Genomic DNA, 20,843 nt, shown 5'->3' with positions numbered 1-20,843 from the left:
AGTTGCAGTGAGTGCAGTACAGATAGTGATTCTTTTCTTATATACCCTTGTAAATTAACCCAATAGCATAACACAAATTTAAAAACGTGATAATAACAATGAAGGGGATCCCAAATCAAATTTCAGTGTATGAACACAAATTAAAATTAGAGTTGGGTCATGAAAAATATAAGCTCCAAACACTTTAACTTTCTTAACTGGTATCAAGCTTTTAACTCAGTAACCTGAACTAAGTATTAAAGTTCTGGGTTGTTTTCAAGAGCAGAAGTTCAGCTGCTGCTGCTGCTGGAAGCAGAATGCAGGTGTAAGTGCATCTCAATTGATTAATGTGTAATTAATAATACAGAACAAGAACCATTGTATACAGTTTGCACTTAACGATCATAACTTGCATATAATTCCTATCAAACCTGCACAGTTTGTAAAATAACACTGACTCTCACAATACACAAGATGCCTTGTGGCGTACAAGTAATGGATTTTCATTGATTTGCTTTCTGGATAGATTCCATTTGGTCCATAAAATCTCAGACCCTGATGTGTATTATTTCAACTCTCTCTCCCAGTAGTGTATACCAAAGGTAGCACAAGGTGTCATGCCATATGCTTTGATACGTTTGCTGCTGAAATATTACTCCTGATGTTTTCCAGTCTTTTTTTTTCTTTCTTGCCTATACCAGCGCCTCACTTCCCTGGAAATCAGGAGGCGCAGAGTGCACTGCTCACTGATGTGGTGTGGCAGGCTCCTGTGCAATAAAAAGATACGAGACTCAGATTATTGCTGGAATGCAAATATAAACCTTAATCCTCAGTGTCACCTGTTTCTGAAACACGTTACTTAACATCGTCTGTGTCGTGTTACTTGGCATGTTTTACCTTTATTACGCAGCATTGTTTTATACAGCGACTTCACGGGCGCGTCTTCGCGTACGCTGTGAATACGGCATCTGTCATACACGCGTAGCCAGAAAAACAGTTTGGAGGTGATTTTGCCATGTGCCTTGGGACCGTGAGGTCATTACGGGCGGGTAATGCACGCTGCTGGCAGGCGGGCACCGGAGCGCCCCGGAGCCGCGGGGAGCCGCCTGCTCCCACGGGAGCCGCCCGGACCCAGCGCCGCGGGCAGCCCGGTGCCGACTCCCGGAGCCGGGGGCAGGTCCGGCCCGCGGGGCGCGGCCGGGGAGCCGCCCTCCGCCCGCCCCCGGCCCCGCCGCCTCCCTCGGCCGTCCTCCCGTCGCTGCCGCCCCTCCGTGCCTCGGTGCCGGCGCGGCGCAGGACGGCGATGTGGCGGTGGCGGTACGTGAGCGGCCGGCAGCTGCACGGCTTCCGACACTACAAGGTAAAGGGCAGCCCCGGGGCCGGGAGGGCGGGCGGCCCTCCCCGGGTCGCGTCTCTGGGCTCCGGGCGGCTGGATCCCAGCCCAGCCCCGCCGTGCGTGCGGCCCCGGCCGGCCGCGCCATCCCTGCGCCCGCAGAGGGTCCGCGGGGCTCCACCTGTGCCCGCAGGGGGATGTCCCGCACCGCCGCCTGTGCCCGGCCCGGCTCCCATCCGTGCGTGCCCCGGGCTGGGTGCTCGCGGGGCGGCAGGTCTCGGTGGAGACAGAGTGAACTGCGTTTTGGGTGAGTATCAACGTCTGTGAAAGCTCTGCCCGTTTTAGAGCAGCGTGGTTTTGGAGGCAGCCGGTGTTTCTGTAAGAAAATACGCATTGGTGCTGCTTGTCTGGCTCTCTGCAAAACCTTCGGCGCAGGAATGCTCTGGCACTGAGAAGCGAATAGGAAAGCCGAGAGGGGGAAAAGAAAAACTTACTTTAAAGAATCTGAACTGAACCTCATGTTTGCAAATAACCGACATGCAGAATCCTAATAAATGGGTGAATCATTAGATATTCGAATTTACCAGTGTTATGTCATGGGCTTAGGAGTTACAGGGGATGCACTATGGGGGATCACCCAGGTTTGCTCCAGCTGAGGTGCAGGTTGTCTGAAATGGGCCGTGCCACCCTGTTCACACACCCTCACCCCATTCCCTGTGGAAAGCAGGGAGGGCATGCCTGCTTCTACCAGCACACCACCAGCCTTTTATTTTATGTTCAGCTTCTCCAAGCAGCCCATACACCATGCACCCCAAGATTCTTGCCTTCTTGCTCTCACCATGTGCTTTCCCAGGCTAGACTCCAGCTAGGGCGTTCAGCTTTTCCTGGTTCCGATCAAGCCCTTCTCTTCCCTGGGCAAGCAGCTCTGCCTGTTCCCCTCAGCACGAATGAAGGTGAGGGAACTGTGGCTTCGAGAGCGTTCTCCAGGTTGCTTCCTAGGAACTTGTTTTGCACAGGAGCTTGTTAAAATGTACCAACCTGTCTGTGTGTCTCCAGTGTGAGCGGGATAAAACATTCTGCAAGCTGCTTCTGGCCACAGGGTGTGAGTTGCACAGGTCTGTGCTTGAACAGTGGAGCTGCAGTCTTGCCTGAGATCAGGAGGAGGAAAAACAAAAAGCTATTTTTAGCATAAACGGACATTGTTATTTAAGTAACTTTCCTGAATTCTTTGAGCCCATAGTACAAATACAGAACACTTGTATTAAATTCTTTCTTATCACTTGAATGAAAATAGCTTCAAACAAGTGCAGATGAGAAATAATCAAAACAACATTCTTTTAAAAAGCTGTAATTGTGGTGCCATACTTATGATTTACAGGGCAAATTATTACAAATAGACAGAATCACATATCAAATAATTTCATTTGAATATATTGGGTAATACCCTATATATGTAGGGTAATTTCCTTAACTATAAGAATCAGCCAACACAGATACTTGAGAAGTATCTGTTCTACTGTGTTCTCAAAAAAAAAAAATCCTATTAAGTGAAGGCTTTAGAAAGATGAAATCAAATGGTTTTCTGTTATCTGAGGTGACTTGTGACTAGGATGTCTTGGAAATAAATAAATCCAAATGGCACAAGTTTCACACAGCTACCTGAGGTTGGTGCTGCCTAGCTGGTCAGGTATCTGCACCATTTTCCTGGTGCTGCAGGATGCAGGAGGACCTGGCAGGTGATGGCAGCTCTTCCTATTCCTAAATGCTGCTCACAGTAGTTTAAAGTACTCCAAAAATTCAAAAGGGGTACAGCATGGAGACACTAATCACTACCACAATCTCTTGTCCCTCACCTTCCCATACGTAGGGCTGCCACAACCACGGCTTTGTTCTCACCACCTTCCAGGCCTGAGACATGCTCCTCAACCTTGTGTTGCCCTCTGGCTGCCATCTCCTCCCCTTCAGCCTAGGGCCTTGCTGCTTCCTGCTCCAGCTTCCCAGCCCCTCTCTCAGGAGGAGATTGCTGCTTCTTTTGCTGTCTACTCAACAGGTGCTAAACTCTGATCACTGTGCCCAGCACACATGGTTTACCTCCTCTTACAGCTCCTGGCTATTTCTGAAGGTAGGTAATCTCTGAAAGGATCTGTGAGCATACTTTCAGTATTGAGCTAAAACAATGTGTTGCTTTCGGACTTGATGCATACATAAAAAACTTTAGATTTAGTGGCATCCATCTCGCTGTTGTACATCACACTGCACCATTGTACTCAGAGTAGTATTAGTGGCGTAAAATACTCCATAGTTTGCACAATTTATCTGCTGAGCGTAACACAGCTTAAAAAAATAATTTGTGTAATCAACTCTTTTTGTAAAGGTAAATATGGCTTGAAAAAAAAGCTGTCCAATTTTCAAAATTTTCACACAGCTGAATTCATTTCTCTGCCATGAATGCTCCAATTGTATGTCTCAGGCACTGTCTGTCTCCTGTTTGCAGTTGGAGGAGGGCCTTGGCAACAAAACCAGCACAGTTCTTTGCTGCGGGAATGGCAGACCTCCAATGAATGCAAAGACTTCAGCACCCTTTAGCATGTTAGTTCCATGTATATTAGGCTTTTGAAGCAAGTTTTCCCCAATTAACAAGCTTTGGGTTACATCACAGAGTGACCTCAGAGCACAAAAATGCATTCCCTTAGGATGAACATAAACCAGACAACAAACACACAAGTACACCCAGGATATTCAGTCCCACAGTATTGTAATGGAACCCATTTTATGTGATCCCTTCTGAAATCCTTATAGCATGGGCATTGGCTCCTCAGGGCATTGGCATTTCACTTTACAAATCTATTCCCATTCATTCTGCCTGTTAATGGAGTTTTAGAGATTCAGTTTTCGTTTTTCTGCTTAAAAGCATACAGAGAACAGGTGGAGATGTGACAATGAGGCAGTTCAGACATAACCCAGAGTATTCCTGGTGTGATATTTCTGCCTGTGGGGCAGGGGCTGATTTCAGGGCAGTTGCAAGCTCAGGTGATTTGCTGCAACTGTATCACAGAAGATTCTTATCCTTGATTTATGTGCTGTTCTCTAGGACATAGAGCAACACAGCCAAAAAACTACACCCAACTGGAATTGTAGAGTTTGAGTCATGTCATTCCTACTTAAATGTTTTATCATCGTTCTGTAGTTCTAGAAGAGCACCCATGGAATTACACTGCTATCTTTTTTTTCTGCCTGCTTGGGTTTCTGTTGGAAGCAAGCTGTTCTGCAGCAACCAGGTGATGAGTACAGATAAAAGCGGAATTTGGTTCTTTATTTTTATCCTTCTCACCAGAATACAGTCATGTCAGTGGAGAGCTCGTGTTGCTGTCTCCTCATCACTTCATTCCTAGGATTCCCCTTGCATATTTGCCTTGAGTCACCTTTTTTTCAGTACCTGTGCAGAGAGGTTTTTTAGGCCAGAAAACTTTGCTGCTTTATCCTGTTCCACAATAAAAGAGATCTAAGAACAAACTATAGACGCTTGACTCAAACAATAGGCCTTGGAAAAGATGGTTTAAAAAATCAGATACAACATTAAAAATTAACATCTAAGGTTTCACATTTTCATCTTGTTTTGTCCACACTGTTTCTATCCTCTAAGTAATTTTTTTAGCAGATAACTTTGTGTGAATAAGGGGTATGGTGAGGACGGGAGAGTAAATGAGGTATAAGTGGTTTCATTTCAGTGAGGGGTCTGGTACTGTCCCATGTTCTCATAAGTAGACAGAAGTAACTAAGATGAAATCATTGTAAAATGGAAACATTTTAAAGAGTTTAAAATATCTCTTCAAAGAGAATGGAAGCATTTAAAGTTTTCTGTCAAAGTAGGAGGTTCTATCAAGTGGGATTCTACCTACACAGCTGTCTCTATGTCCCAACTCCATTGCTTTCAATACTTTCATCAAGGAACGGAAGAATATTGTAAAATTTTCACTATATTAAAGAATTTTGAAGAATAGGTTTATGATTTGAAATATATTTGAAAAAAGGATATAATATCCAGAAATCAATATGAAGAAATTCGGTAAACAAGGTACAAAACTTAAGGGAAAGAAAATCAACATTTAGAACATAAAATAAGGAACAGACTGCAGGAAAGATACCAGAGGATCAGTCTCAACAGCATTGTGGCTGTTATAATAAAGAGAAAAAAGTTCTCAAGCTGGAAGTGTCATATATATGTCAAAGAGTTATGTTTACTTCTGTAGGTGATATACTGATCAGGTATCAGCTGGAATAATGTGTCCTGGCTGCTTTGGCCCACAGTTTACAGTCCTCAGAATGACATTATGAATATCAAGAGGCTTAGAAAAGATGAACTATATGAAACAGTCCGAGTAAAGTGGGAGTAAGAGCCTAGCAATCATTTGGTCTTCAGGAGTGCCCTTTCAAAGAAAGACCGTACATGAGTTTTGGCTGCACAGAGAAATTTAAGGCGTCTGTTATGTCAGTCTAGTGTTGATAGATAAGGCCTGCTGGAACAGGTACTAAAGGGGCTTGGGCAATCATTTTATCAGTCTTAAGAATTGGCTTGATTTCTCTGAGGCAAGATCAGCAATCTGGTGTTGAATATTAAAAATAGTTGCTGACACCTTTTTAAGAACGTTTTGGGTAACGTATTTTCTTTTGGTGTGCTGACATGGCTGTTTCTTGCAAGCAACGGGGTTGTTACCTCATGGAAACTTGATCTGCATCTCTAATGTATACTGAACGTGATCCTGCATTAGGTGAATGAGCTGGACTAGAAGATCTCTCGAATTACATCTCAGCCCTCATTTTGGAGGGTTAGAGAAACAAGATCATATGTATGGTGATCATGTTTCAAGGTCTGATTCTTTCTCTTATACTGACTGATAGCAGAAGAGCAAAGTGTGTTGAGTATAATCTAGTGAATTAGTGTCTGGAAGGTCAGGATTTACCCAGATACAAGATTGGCTTTCTGTGAAGTCTATGCTTTTCCAAGGCTACAAGTGTAACTATCAGATAGAAAAACCATGGTGGGTTCTGCTCACCTTAATTTTACAGCAGTTTTGCTTTCTGTGCTGGTAACACAAGGAGTTCACACGATTTTGAAAATTTAGGATAGGAGACTTTCATTTGCATGTTTATCTGGAACTTCTTAGGAGACAGTTGATAATGCTTATACAATAATGCTCATTGCATGTGGACAGTTGTATGTTGAGTACTTTCTTTACATGTTTATTATATAGTGTTTTTCCATGCAGTTTTTTTAGATTTTTTTCACTAATATTGAATTCCAGATATTACCTGAAAGCTGTTATCAGTTGTGTCTGCTGTAGTTAGATTTTCCAAACCACCACACTTTAGTAAAGTCCTTGAATATTTGAGGCATTGAAAACTAATGTTGCCCAGCTTCAATAAAATCATGATTCAACAGCCCACTGTTCTACAAATAAAATCTTGCCGTTTTCTTCGTGTTACTTTGATGGAAGACTGGGGTTGTAATTAAATGTTGTTGAATACTATGTGAAATAAACCAAATAATTCATTACTCTTACATTATCTGTCACTGCATTAATGCGTCTCATGTGTCAAAGAGACAACTGGACCAACTGAGTATGTCATCTCCTGTTGTAATTGTAGCTGACATAATGTAGCATTTCATGAGTTCTGTAATCATTATCTTCCTTCTACATATCATATGCTAATGAACCAACAACTTAATGAAATCGCATCACAGAGATGCTGCATTTGATATCACTTGCTGCAGGACTTTTTTCCCAGTGATGGGAAATTGTTGTAGTATTACACCCATGAATTTACAAAGGTTCATTAGATCACTTTTGGGATAACTATACTCAATATAAAGAGTTCTGTGCCTTGTCGAATCCATAAAAGTGCAAATACCAACTGCATAGTTTAATTTTATTGTTTTATCAAGAGATGTTAGCATTCTGATACTTTTTTTTATTTTTATGGGTGGAATATGCATGTATATGTGCATATTTTTGTTTATTCATCTGTGTTTTAATAGAAGACTAATTGCAAAGATGTATCTGTGACTCAAATTCAGATTGTTTGTTATAAGTCTAAGGGAACCCTTATTCTAAGGGTTGTTTTATAGAGGGAGAAATCCTTCTGTGAAGGATCCCCCCTCTAGTGCATCAGGATATTAGGTAACACAAGGGCTTGGTGTATGTGCTGCAGAACCACTGTTTGGCATCTCTTGTGGAAACTACAATGTGCTTTAAATCTGTCTTGCCTTTTGGGCCTGGAGTGGTTTCCCCACTTTGGATTCCCCAGGTATTTAGGTACACACTATGGCAGAGCTCCAGCTGGATGGGTGTTTGGTCTACTGTTTGATCTTCAAAGGGCTGCTGGCACATACATGTTTGTACATGCACACAAATAGGTGTAGCACAAAATCCTGTTTTTGTTGTTTCCTTTTACCAAGTGTGGAAGACCAGTCTGCACAAAAAACCCCCATAGAAATCAACGTTCTTGCTACATTAGAGCTTCTTTAAATAGCAGATTAAGGATCAGTTGTGCAGTTCCTTGAGAGTCTGCAGGGTTTGGTTTTAGCAGATTTATATTTTTACCAGTCTGGGCTAGTCTCTACCTTTGTTCCTTTACAGCAGCACACATGCAACTGTCTTCTATCACCCCTTGCTCAATATTTAATCATATTTCTATGTTCTTTTTAATTATTTTGGCTTTGTTGTTAAGTGTTTGAATGTGTCCCATGAAACAAAGCCTTTTCCTGAAGAGAAACTAGGCAGCATTCTTAATATTAACTACTATTAGTTGAAAACTGATTTCTGACTTCTCACTGACTGTCCACCTCTCCCTGGTCTAGATAAAGCACTTGGTTTTGAGCTCCTGGAGGAGCATGTGTTGAGGAGACCTGCTGAGGTCCCTTCTGACCTGCATGATCCTGTGATCCAAACCCATGTTTGTGATTTTAAGGCCATGACACTGCTCTGCAAGCAAAGGGCAGGTATCCAGTGTCCCCAAGAATAATCTGTCCTGACCCACAGCTCTATGTACCCATGACCTCATGGACATGGCTCCATACACACTTTGTTAAGGGAAAGGATGTGGCTTGTGACCCAACGTGTGTGTCAGGATTCCTGAAATTGAGGAGGTGAGCGATAAACATACCCTTGCAAAAAAAAAGGTCCCCAGGACAGCAGTTTGTGTACGAATTTCTGATGACTTAGTAATAGCAGTCAGAATTGCAGAATTGCCCAAGCCATGACATTCTAGTATTTGCTAGGAATAGTATCAGGTGGAAGGAAAATTAACTGTATTTCCTAGCTGTAGTGTGCACAGGCTAATGGAAATGAAGGGGGCAAAGTGAGAGGGAAGAGAGGAGCTCAGGAGCCCAACCTGGGCAGCCTCTTCCTTCACAGTGCAGCTGCATCCAACCCTAGTACAGGCTTATAAAGCCTTATAGGTAGTGGTGACTGAATTAAAAAAATCTATATGGCGGGGAGGAGGAGGAGGGGAAATGCAGGATGCACCAAATGATTTAAGCAGTGGGAGATACAAAACCCAAGCCATTACTTATGAATAATTAACTAACTGATGAAATAATATAAAGCAATTCTATTATTAGAAATAACAGGACTGTGTTGTGGAATACATCAGCACTTAAATTGCTGAACATATTTGGCATCCACAGTATTGTGGAGCTCTGTTTATAGCATGCTTCTCTTTCTTCCTTTTGTGAAGCTTTAGTTAAAATCCAAGACTGTGTCCCATAATAACTACAAACCTGTAAAAACATACATAAAGTAGAATTAAACTCCACATGTTTAATGTATTCTAGGGATTGGAAAGATCGATGAAAAATTGTTACCAGATGTGCCAGTATTTCAGTATTTTCTTTAATTTTTGTGTGGTTCCTGAAGTGTGAGGTATCACAGAAGCCAAGTTCGTGTTGCATAAGATGTTGCCCAGAAGGGTGATTTCCCACTGAGCTCTCTTAAACAGCGACTGGTTCATGCCCTGATTGGGAGGGTCATTTTGCAGCTTTCTAAACCACAAAACCCCCTTATTTTCTGCAAGAGTGTCCACTGTAATGCCTCCCATCCCGTTGTCTGTCATTTACAAAACACAGGTGTTGTGGATGTAAATGACTGAATGGCACAATACAGTGCTACCTGGAACAAGATGATTTAAGTGTAGGAAAGGAATAGTCTCTTAGCATAAATAGTAGCTGAAGTTGAAAAAGTATATAATGTAGTTATGCAACTACATTTCTTGCAGCTTGCTTTCTCTCCTGACTCTGAAATGTGTGTAGACATGCTTATATTTTTTCTCTTAATTGTAGTCATTCCAAACTTTTATACTTGTGATGCCTCCACAGTGCCAAGCTGGAGAAGGCTAGGGAGTCTTCTGAAGGTCCAGCGTCTGTTCTCATTAATGGTTAGCTCACTCCCTGTTTGGGTTTTATCTGTTTGCTTGTTTTCTTAAAATCTCTCCAAGGCAAGAGCTAGGCTTTTGATTTGGTAGTGGTCTGTTCTGGAGGCACTGCACATAATTTTTTGGTTTCACCATCCTTCAGCTCTTCCAACATAGGCATTTGGGGTTTTGAACATTCCCAGAAGACAGGGCTCACTTTCATGCTCAGAAGGTGCCATATTGCTGGGTTACAGTGTAGTCTCCAGATTGTTTCAGACACTTTGAACTTAAACATAGTGAATGCTAATGATGTGTTGGGTGTGTGGGGCCAGATGATGAGGCCCAACACTCCTCCAGCAGATGCTGTGCGGTGCTGATGTGACCAGTTTGCAATAATGGGAAGTATTTCTAAGCTGTGTGGATGTGAGCCAGAAGGTACCATTTGTCTTGTATTTAGCAGAGCAGACCTTGATCAATGTAAGTGCTTTTGCCCCTCGGTGTTTGGCTCTGCTCTGTCACTGTGGAACAGTTATCTTTCTTCTGTTGCCAAACTTTTGCTTTTTGCTCATTTTTCTTTCTTCTGTTTTTCCATTACTTTTCTTAATTGTTTATCCGTTTTTCTCCCCCTCCTCCTTAAGCTTGTTTCCTTTCCCCTTTCACACAGGTGACCACCACAAACTTGCTGTGCTGGATCCCCTGGATGAAATTAAGATGCTGGAACACAAAGTAAAAGCACATCTCATGTGCACTGCCCGAGTCACCGTGTATGTGTGTGTGTGTCTGGTGTCTGTATTCTCCTTTCTAGCTCTGCTAGAAGCCATTAACACTGAGAGAGAAAGCAGATGGCTTTCAAGGAAATATCAGCTATTAAATAAAACCAGAAGAAGCATTTTTAAATTTGAGAGTACGATGAAGTCAATGCCTTTTTTCCTAGTCCCTCACTACTGCTGTTTCCTCCCAACTGTTGCAAACTTCTTCTAAAAATAATTGAGAGAAGCTTTCTGATTATTCCAAGCCCTTCTTCTTTGTATAAGGACAGTCAAGCCCTTTTCCAGGGCAGAAAGTGTTTGCAGGGAAGTGCTTAGTACTTGTATGAGCCTTGCACTTAAAAACCTCCAAGAGGCTTATCCTTTCCACTTTTATCTTTTAGTATAAGTGCCCTGAAAATGACAGAATTACACAATAGCAAATGGCAGTGCTTTTTTTACATCAGGTTCAATGGACTCTTACATTCATGTTCATTGGTCATAATGTGAGCATGTTACTCAGTACTTTGCTTTTCTGAGCAGCCATGGACATTAAACTCCTGGGGATTTCATGGCCTTGAGGTTAGTAGCTTCTTGGGAGAAGAACAAAGCAGAGTATTAGACTGTATAGCAGACTTTATTTGTCAAGATTTTTTTTTGCCATGACTGTAAACTATTTTTCCACGGGTGTTTCATTTGGTCTGGCTGAAACAAACTATTATGGAGGGAAGAGCAAATTTCCATTCTTCTGCACATCTGCTGAATGTTCCTTTCCCACCCAGAGGACCAACAGTTCAGCCACAGGCGTAGGAATTAACAGGATGAAGTGTGGTGTGTCATGAAACATCTTTAGGTGACAATAGCTGGCTGTAATTCTATTTTTTTTTTTTTATTTTTTTTTCCCTCAATAAGGTCTATTTTGATTTTTGGTGCTTGACTTTGGAAACCGTGAGGCAAACAAAAAGCTGACTCTTTGTTTGTGTCTCTTGTTTGTGTTTGTTATGTAGAGATATGTTGGAAAGCTTACATTTTCTGTTAAAGAAAATACAATTAATCTCTTACATTTTCCATTAAAGAAAATACAAAAATGATATAATATCTATATAGTGTCTTATATTTTCTCTACAAGAAAACAACTTCAAAGAAATGAGACTGAATTCCCTTTTTTTCTTCTAAGAGAAAGCAATAGTTCTGAACAGCCAGTGAATATTTTGGATAGAAAGCCTCATTTTACTGTTGTTGTTTCACTAGCGTTCTCTGATTTTATTCATGACCTTGACTTGGGGGTGAGAGGAGAAAGAGAATGCCAAAGTAGAAGCAAGGGTAAAACTCACTTATTTTGACCTTTGCATGTCCTTATCCAGGTATAGCTGGATTCATTGAACTTGCTGGTCAGCAAATTGTCCTGTATCTCACATAGTCTTTGAACACCAGCTGGGGTAAGGAAATGGGCAGCAGCCACAGTGAAACTTTGAGCAGACTACTGGTTACCTGGAACCTTGAAAGTGCTAATGGATACTTCGAATTTTCTTCATTTTCAGAGGATTTCCACAGTTCTCGTGTGAATTAAGTACTAGCTGACTGATCTGTTGGCATAGATATTATATGGCTTGCTATTAATGTTAATTTTGGCATAAAGGTAAGCAAAGCCCACAGGTTTTGGCAAGTCCCACACAAGCTGAACTACCAAAAGTTGAAACAGTTGTAATAATCAGTGTTTGAAAGATAAATACAGCATCTGGACGTGAAAATACATACAGAATAATGAAAACTTAAGTTTTACCTGCAAATTAATTTTTTTCAGAGGTAATGTATTTAAGAATTCTAATACATATTCTGGTGAAAAATCTGTTGATGAAAAAATTGCATCATGTATTAAGTAATGTGGGTGCCAGCAGCACAAAAATAACACATCAAAGTGAACACTTACAGCATTTTTAGAAAAATTAAAATCAGTCATGTACACTTCATTACATTGAAAATTTTATTCCCTTTGGAAATTTAGGCAGTCTGGTCTGACTGGTTACTGCTAGGTGATTTTTTTGATATTTGTGTGTATGTATTTAGAGTGCATAGCTGTGCTATCATAATTTTATTGAAGCTATGTTTATGATCTGTGATTTAAACTTGAACACACAAAATTACTATGTGAATGCTTTGTTTTGTCCAAAAGGTAATTAAAACATACACTTTATATTCAGATAGAAAAAGGAAATGTATGGAAGAGTTCCTAAGCATTTCGTACACAGGTACCTGAGTTTAAGACAAGTTGCTTTGAAAGTTAATGTCTTGTAACAGGTACTTCCAGAGTGCAGTCTCCTCCAAAGAGTAGTTGGCTAAGAGAGGTCAATAAATTAACTCTATATATGGAGAGACAATTAACTGTTAGCTGAAGTTATGTGAAAGGAGACTCTTTGTCATCAACTCTTCTGCAAGTGAGCAGCTTTGTCAAACTGAGGTCTAACACATCCCTATCTTACTCCTGTTTTCTGCACATCATGTTTGGACAGTGCTATATATAGATATATCTGAATATTTGTGAGTCATGTGCATCATCCTAGCAACATTAAGCCAGATAGGCACTTTGAAAGTCCAAGAATTTCTTGAAATAATTATGTGTACCACCTCAAAGGAGGATAACTTCTTCTGGTGCCTACCTGCCAGGGCTCAAGGTTCTGAGTGTTATTATCATTTAAGATTATTCTTCCTCAGATTATTCTATGTTCTGCAGTCTCAAGGCAGGATAACACTTGATACTGTCCTCTGAGGAAAAAGGAGACAACAGCAATTCAGGGTGGCCTTGGATTTCTGAAATATTTTGTTTACAAAAGATATAGATATGTACTTACTGGAATTTATAAAACACATGTATTTACAAGTCTGTCCATTGGAGAAATTTTATTGTGGTAATGAACTGTGCTATTTTAGAGCACATTTTTATAATAACATTGCCTTACATGAATTAGCATAGTGCAAATGCAACTGTGTTACTATGACAAAAGCTATGTATCTCTGCAAGATAATATTCCACCTACAAGCACATTCCATATTCACTGTCTATCCTACATACTAGCAATGAACTCGTGCTCAGGCTGTGCATTACTGGTAGTGCAAATAAAGGTGGTAAATCCAAAATATGGTAGAAATGCAGAATCTTGGAGGGTTGTAAAATTAGTAAGAATTTAGAAGGAAAATGTGACTGCAGAGCTGTTCGCCATTTCGCAAGCCTAAACCTTTGTGTTAATACATAGAGTTGCTAACAAGATAATTTTAAACCAGGCCAGTGCTTTTAAATTAAATAAAACCTGTACGAATCAGAATAAAATAAATTTACACCAGTCTCACTGAGTGCCCTTAGATGCTGAAGGATATGTAGTCCTAGAAAAAATAGCCATTGTTCAGTGCTTTGTTTAACATGCTTGCTTTTTCCTCACAGTACAGTGCTGTGGATACAAATCCTTTATCTGTGTATATTATGCAGCCCATCTGGAATAAAATTATTAAGGTAAGAATTTAATTTAATAAAAACCTGACATGTTAATGTAAGAATTTGCTTACATATGTGTGTATTTTTATTTAAAAATACATATTGATCAATAAAGCTGAAATGGCATCTGGTAAAAGAAAACAAATGTTGCAGATATATAGCCATGTTTAAGGTATGTTGTTTTGAGATTTTATTTTTTTTTTTTTAGAAAGAAAGGGCTTGTTTCTTTTTTTCTAATTGCTGTAGAAAAGGCATCCATTTCTTTTTTACATCTTTCATTATTGCATCTTTCATTAAACAGCTTTGCAGACATGGATGGTTTTACTTAGTGCAGATTATTTTTTTGTGCAGCATATGCTGCCTAACAACAGCACGGCTTTCTTTCTTTGCTGTGCATATGATTTTATGCAAGTGCTGTCTCATTTTCTCCCAAGGGGACTTGCTTGAGGGAGCCAGGCGTTCCTCTCAGAAGCTGAAAATGAGAGTGGTTACCATGATCACCATAACGACTGGAAGATGGCACCTCTTGAATGCATTACAAGCTGCAGTTTTTAAAAATAAACCACTCACAGTTAGTTATGCTGTTGTTGGAAAAAAAAAATCTGTATCTCAAATAAATATGAACTTCATTGATCTCCAAGGAAGCAATGACTTCTGCGTCTGCCTCATTACAGCAAGTGTTTAGATCAGAGCAGATTTGGAAATAAACCTCTGTGCAAACAAAAAAGGATGCATGTGGTCAGAGTGCTGCTGGATCTGCCATCTTCAGGTTCTATAATTCAGGTGTTGATAATTCTTGAATTCTTGTTGCAGGAAAATCATAATCTCTAATTCATAACCTCAAAGTAATTTAGTGAAAATTGTTTATATGAGCCCACCGAAGAATTAAAAAACAACCTGAACATGCCATGAGAAAAAACCCAATTCAAAGATGTGACACTGAATTCAGTAATTCAAGTCAGAGACTTTGTTTTTACTCCCATCATAACATTGAGGAAAACAATGAGGCAGAAAAGCCCCTCCAGCACTCTGGCATGGGAGATGAGTAGAAGCTTTACTGTGCATGGGCCTTTTGGTTTAGGAGATGGGTGGGTATTCATCTGCAATCAGATTGAAGGGGGAGTGTTGTCAATGCAAAACTTCCTTTGGAGATAAGTTCTTCTAATGGCTGCAGAATTTTACCAGAAGAAAAGCAAGATTATTGAATGTAGCTTAGGGTGATAGGTTCTATAAAAAATGTGACCTCTTTAGATTTTTTAAAATCTCCAGGAGTTTTAGGTGAGCATGATTTAATTTGCTTCTTGCTGGAGGAGAATCCAAACTAGAGCAAAGAACTTAAAACCTATTTCAACAATCTGAGTACAGAACTAAAGACTGAAGTGGGTGCTGTATGCATTGTGCCCTTGGGTTTGGTTTGAATCCTGAAGATACAGCAGTGAATGTCCCATTTTGCCTTCTGGTGCAAGAGGGTTTCAGAATACTTCTCAGTGATGTGTCACAAGGATTTAAAGGGAAATTATGTTGCTCTCAGCTTTTGTAGAAGTAGTCATTCTAACATTGAAAGATACTGCCATGTAGAATCAGAGTCCTGCAGAGGAGCTGGCAGTGCACAGCTGCAGAGGGAAAAGCAGTATGTAACTGAGATTGCAGTAGAGTCCATGTTGCTCCTAGAGATAAAAATGAGAACCACAAAAGCACCAAAATTATTGACCACAGTATAACTGTAAAATATCAGTAGGAATGCAAGTTGTTATAATGGTTTTGTTCCTGAACAGTGCATTGCAATAGGGAAACCAGGATAATTTTCAAAGAATTTTAAAGAATGTTTTGCATCTACTATGTTCATTCAAAATTGGGCAGTACAAGTGTGCATCTTGATGACCAGGAGAAGTTCCTTCACTCAGTTTAAACATCTTGGTACATCTATTTTCAGATATGCATTAATTATCTTTTAGCTTCTAAAATGGCGACAATAGGAATTCCACATGGACTATTTTTACCAGATTCTAGAGGAGTTAAAAAACCCAACCTTAAATTCTCTGTGCCAAGAAAACAAAAACCAAACCAAACCAAAACACAAAACCCCCAAAACTCCAAAAAGAAACAAACAAAAAAACCCAAAAATGAAAAAAACAAACAAACAAACCAAAAACCCAACCAAAAAAATCCCCAAACCCAACAAACCTTGAGAACAAAGGCTTGGGATTAAGGTCTTGCCTTTCATATGCCTGTTTAATCCTTTATGGCAACACAAAATTTTCTGTATTCCACGACACAAAATTCATTGGAAGATATGTTTCCTGTGTTATAAGACATTACCATTCATTGCAAAATATACTTCCTATGTTATAATAAATTAAGAAGAGCTTGACAATAAAGATCTGTGAAATTGTGAGCTGAAAACGTATTGTCATAACCTAGCTCATTTATCTCTAGTGGGAACGCTGGACAATGATAGGAAAAGGAGGAAATCCCACTGGACTACACAGGTGTATGACAACATCACTGAAATCAATTAAACTCCCTTCTATTGCCTTTATGAACTTCGATTTTATCACCAGAATTGGGCAAGAGTAGCATTTTAGTGGTCTCAAGTGACCTAGTGAAGTTTGAACAGAGCTTTTTATAAATGTGTACTTTACCATTTATTATCCAAACAATAGCTCTATTAAAGCATTTGCTGTTTGTGTTAAGGCTTTTAAGAACGAATGGCTGTAGACCCAGAGAAACAGAAATCAGTTAATACTTCGTGGAACTAAGAGTTTTTTAAAAGATTCAAGCACACAAGGGTTTTGCCAGAGAGCAGATGTGATTCTCACCATGGCACCTCCAGTTGTATTAATCATGAAGCACACTGATGTATTAGACCTCTACTGTCCATTAATTAGATAATAAAGATTGCAGCTCATCCTTCTGTAGCATGCTAATAAATTCAGGCTCTGTTTTTCCAAGGTGTGTAAGAAGTTAAGCTTGAACTCCCTGATTTTCTAATAATGAAATAGGGTGATGGTAGTCTAATGTCAACCAAAAGGATAAGGGGCATTAAATATAAGAAAAGGGATTTTGCAACTGGAGTGCTTTCCAAATACCCAGACAGATTAGGTTAGGTAAGGATCAAAAGAACATGCTTAAGGGTTTAACTGCAGGAGAATCTGTTTTCCTGAGGACAGAACTCCTATACCTGTTTTTCATGGTGTGTCTGTTAGCCAAAGGGATTGCAACATCCTCTGAAGGTTTCATTCTTAAAATACACACTGTTAGCAAGAAAGTGGGTTAAAATAACTTCTTCATGTTTGCACCATGGAAGCATAAATTATTTCCTGTAATAACTCTAAATTGACATTGTGACTGTTTAGAATGATGAGCCTAATTAGAAAGCAGATGTTTGTGATGCCCCACTTGATTTAATAGTCAACAATTCTTATGAACCATCTAGGAAAAAGCAGTCAGTTTATCCACGTGTAACCATGTAAACATTTCGTCCATAGTGTATTAAAGCACCCTTTTGATCTGTGATTTAGATTAAAAGACACAAATCCAGATTTTTTTTCTGTGTCTGTGCTTATTTCATGGAAGGTCATAGATACCACGTAAACCCCCAGCAGGATGTTCACCTTCTGCATCTTCAGGTGGCAAAACGGGGAGGTGTGTGGCTGTCACTGCATGCTGAGGATGGATACCATGCAGTGAAGGGTTCCTCCTTAGATGCTCTCCAAAAGGAACTTCAGGGGACATTTGCTGACCCTTTTCTTAGAGGTTTAGATTTGCCCTTTGGAACACTCAGAATGATAGATCTGTTACATTTTTTAAATTGTTGCTGTATCCATTCAATGGTGTGTTTTAAATACCTTGAGAGCTGACATACAGTGTTTTAAAATCAGCGACAAAGTCCTGCTGATAAGGAAAGCAAATATCAGATATAATAGTTTTCCCAATGTTGTTACAGAAGATGTCTAAGAAACATAATGGAAAAGTGTTCAGGAACTCTAATCTGATTTTTGGAAGTGTATACTTAATCTGTACACCATTGGTTTCACAAATTCTCCTGAACATTACAAATTGCTCTATAGTTGAAGAAAATAATCTAGTCAGGACAGTTAATCAGTTGAAGCATTCAGGTTTTAAAAGTAAATTTAAGTAAATGTAGTAATAGGATTGAAGAAATTAATACATATTCATCCATCTGTTCAGCTAGCTAGTCCAAAGATACTAACAAAACATGTAAAACTATTGTTAGCATAGTTATAGTATACTATTTTAAGATAATATAATATTCCTGTTAGTATCAGGAATTATTTGACTTGATTTTCTTTATTATTTTCTGTTACTATTTTGTAGTGTTGAAGTACTTTATATATATTTTGAGTCCTTAGACACTCCAAATAATTTAATTATACGCCTCCGGTATTTTTGTGGTTTAAATATATTGATAACATGTTTGAGTGATAGTGATGTTGATACTTAGTATTTCTGCAAATATGTTCTGGCCAAAAATTCATGTAGAAAGCTGTGTAGGCTATTTCAAAAAAATATTCTAGAGAAACTGTGTTACTTGGGAAGAGTGTTTTCAAAAGAGATTCCTGTCTCAGTGTAAGGAATACCTTAAAGCCACAGGGAACGAGTGCCTGAGAATGGCTACTGGGACAAAGAGGTTTAAGTGAAGGCAGAGAGTCCTTTTCAGCACCCTCCAAACTAAAGTGAATTAATAGAGTGTTCATAATTGATGAATAAAAAGGGAAGCCCTGTCAGAAAGTTACTATCTAGAAAGTAGGGAGATACTTGTGACAGGAAAATCTTCAGAATCTAAGGGTGTAATGCACTCAGGGTCTGATTTTGTTGATGTTTTGAGTAAGAAATTATTCACATACTTTGGAAGAAGAGCTTTCCTTGTTATAGTGTGGGAATACAATGCTTAAAAAACCTGCCACATGGATGCTGAATTACCACACTGGGGTGCTGCAGTCTTCTTTCAGTTCTGATACAGCTGATCACAAAAGACTTTCCTTGAAAGCTGGGTAAATAAGGATAATGTACAACATTTTAAAGGGAGTATAACATTTTAAAAATGTCATTCTCACTGCAGTCACAAAAACCAGGCAAAAGGATTGCATTTGAAAATAAATTTCAGAAATTATAACTATTTTAATTTGAAAATGGGGAAATATACACAAATCTGAAGATTGCTGATCTCATGTAAAACCTTCTTTCCTGATATAAAATATTTCATTAAAATAAGGTGTACAATTTGAAATACAATTTTTCTCAATTTTTTCCTTTCATTTTTTAACAGATAGTGCCTTTGTGGATTGCTCCCAACCTGTTAACATTCTCTGGATTTATAATGATTTTATTTAATTATTTTCTAATATCTTTTTATGACTGGGACTACACTGCATCAGGTAAATATATTCACACTGTAATTTTTCAGCATTACTGAACTGCTTAAACTTCTGAATGTTACAGGGAGGTGTCAAGCACTTGAATCTTCTACTTACTCCCTTAATGAGGCTCCTGAAGGCACAGATAGGAATAGAAACCTCACACATAACATTATAAATGTAGATAATTTTATTGAAAAATCTTATTTAATTTTATCCCTAAAATGGGTTTCAGGATATGCTGCTTGAAGTCTTTGATACGCACATTATATTTAAAGTTTATTCCAGGGTTTAAATACGCAGCAAAAATCCACCTGAATATCCTTCATAACATTTTCATTGATTGCACATTTCCTACTTCATAACATTTTCATAGATTTCACATTTCCTAATACTTAAACAGATGCCTGAAGGGGTTAACTTCCTTTTCATTTCTCCACATACTCACACCCCTTATTCAAGATTGCTTCTAGACAAAAACATAGTTTCTAAATAAATGTCTCTTCAAATTATGACTTTCAGAGTCCGAGTCCGTGTTTGCTTCTCATTGTAGACCAAGTCAGAAATTTTTTGGACCTGATTGCTCCTGAGCATAGGGCATGTTTGGTTTGGGCTTCTCAGACCAGCTGTTGGAGCCCACAGAAAGCAGTAAGAATCTTCCAGGTGATTAACATGTAAAATATATGCAGATAAAAGGTTTTAATTTTCTTTAAACTAGACAATTAAGTGGAGATAACACTTTTCTTTCCTGAAAAAAATACATTTAGTTGCCTTTATTTTTTATGCCTGTGGTTAGCTTCAGGAGGTACCCTTTGGTGTGGGATGTTGGACTTTTATCATAGCAATTCTAGAGGCAGGGATACTTGTTAGCAGTTTTGGTTCAAAAGTTATGTTTTCAGGGCCAGCTTGTTGTATAGTTGTCTGAACAACTCATTCTTGAGCACCTGGTTCTTTTATATCCATGCAGATGCTATTTACTCAGTCCTGTAATAAAAGAACATCCAGAACAGGTCTTTTTAATGGGATAATACAATCTTGACGCATTCTCAGTAGATATACATGGGACTTGAAGACATTTGAAATGGTGATTAAGTCTCTTTGAGTTGAGACCTGTATGTGTAGTTCACAAGCTCTTCCTAAGTCCACACGAGAACAGTATCCATCGTTTCTCAGTTGCTGGAAAACTTTCATGCAATCTAAAGGGCCTTTGCAGTATCATATATCAATCCTATACCTAGGATCAGAAGTAAAAGACCTAATTTCCTGTACAGTTGGTTTTCATGCTACAGTTTGCAGATTTGTAGCTAGGAGTGAGGAATTGTCATCTTTTCTTTCAGAATGGCAAGATGAGGCACTGAGAGAAAGGTGGTCAGGGCACTGCTTTAGGTGCTGGCATCTCCTGGCATCATTCTGTCAAGGACATACCTCTGTATGCAGGAATTCCCTGTGTTTGGTGCCCAATGAGAAACCTGAGAGGACTTTGCATTTACAGCAGTTTAATGTTGATGTAG

General features: G+C 39.3%; 1 protein-coding gene across 1 annotated transcript in view; it reads left to right on the top strand.

Moving 5' to 3' along the window:
• Window positions 1-1,250: 1,250 nt before the first annotated feature.
• Window positions 1,251-20,843, top strand: part of LOC136368494 (ethanolaminephosphotransferase 1-like) — a 56,995-nt gene continuing 37,402 nt past the window's right edge. The window contains exons 1-3 of the mRNA XM_066330734.1: window positions 1,251-1,339; window positions 13,904-13,972; window positions 19,245-19,353. Of these exons, the coding sequence (XP_066186831.1) occupies window positions 1,283-1,339; window positions 13,904-13,972; window positions 19,245-19,353 (235 nt within the window). The 5' untranslated portion in view covers window positions 1,251-1,282. The remainder of the gene's footprint in view (window positions 1,340-13,903; window positions 13,973-19,244; window positions 19,354-20,843) is intronic.

The sequence above is a fragment of the Sylvia atricapilla genome, chromosome 1, assembly GCF_009819655.1.
Source record: "Sylvia atricapilla isolate bSylAtr1 chromosome 1, bSylAtr1.pri, whole genome shotgun sequence".
NCBI classification, from domain to species: Eukaryota; Metazoa; Chordata; class Aves; order Passeriformes; family Sylviidae; genus Sylvia; species Sylvia atricapilla.
Note: the sequence above shows the minus strand (reverse complement) of the source record. Positions and strands in the feature narration are given on the sequence as shown.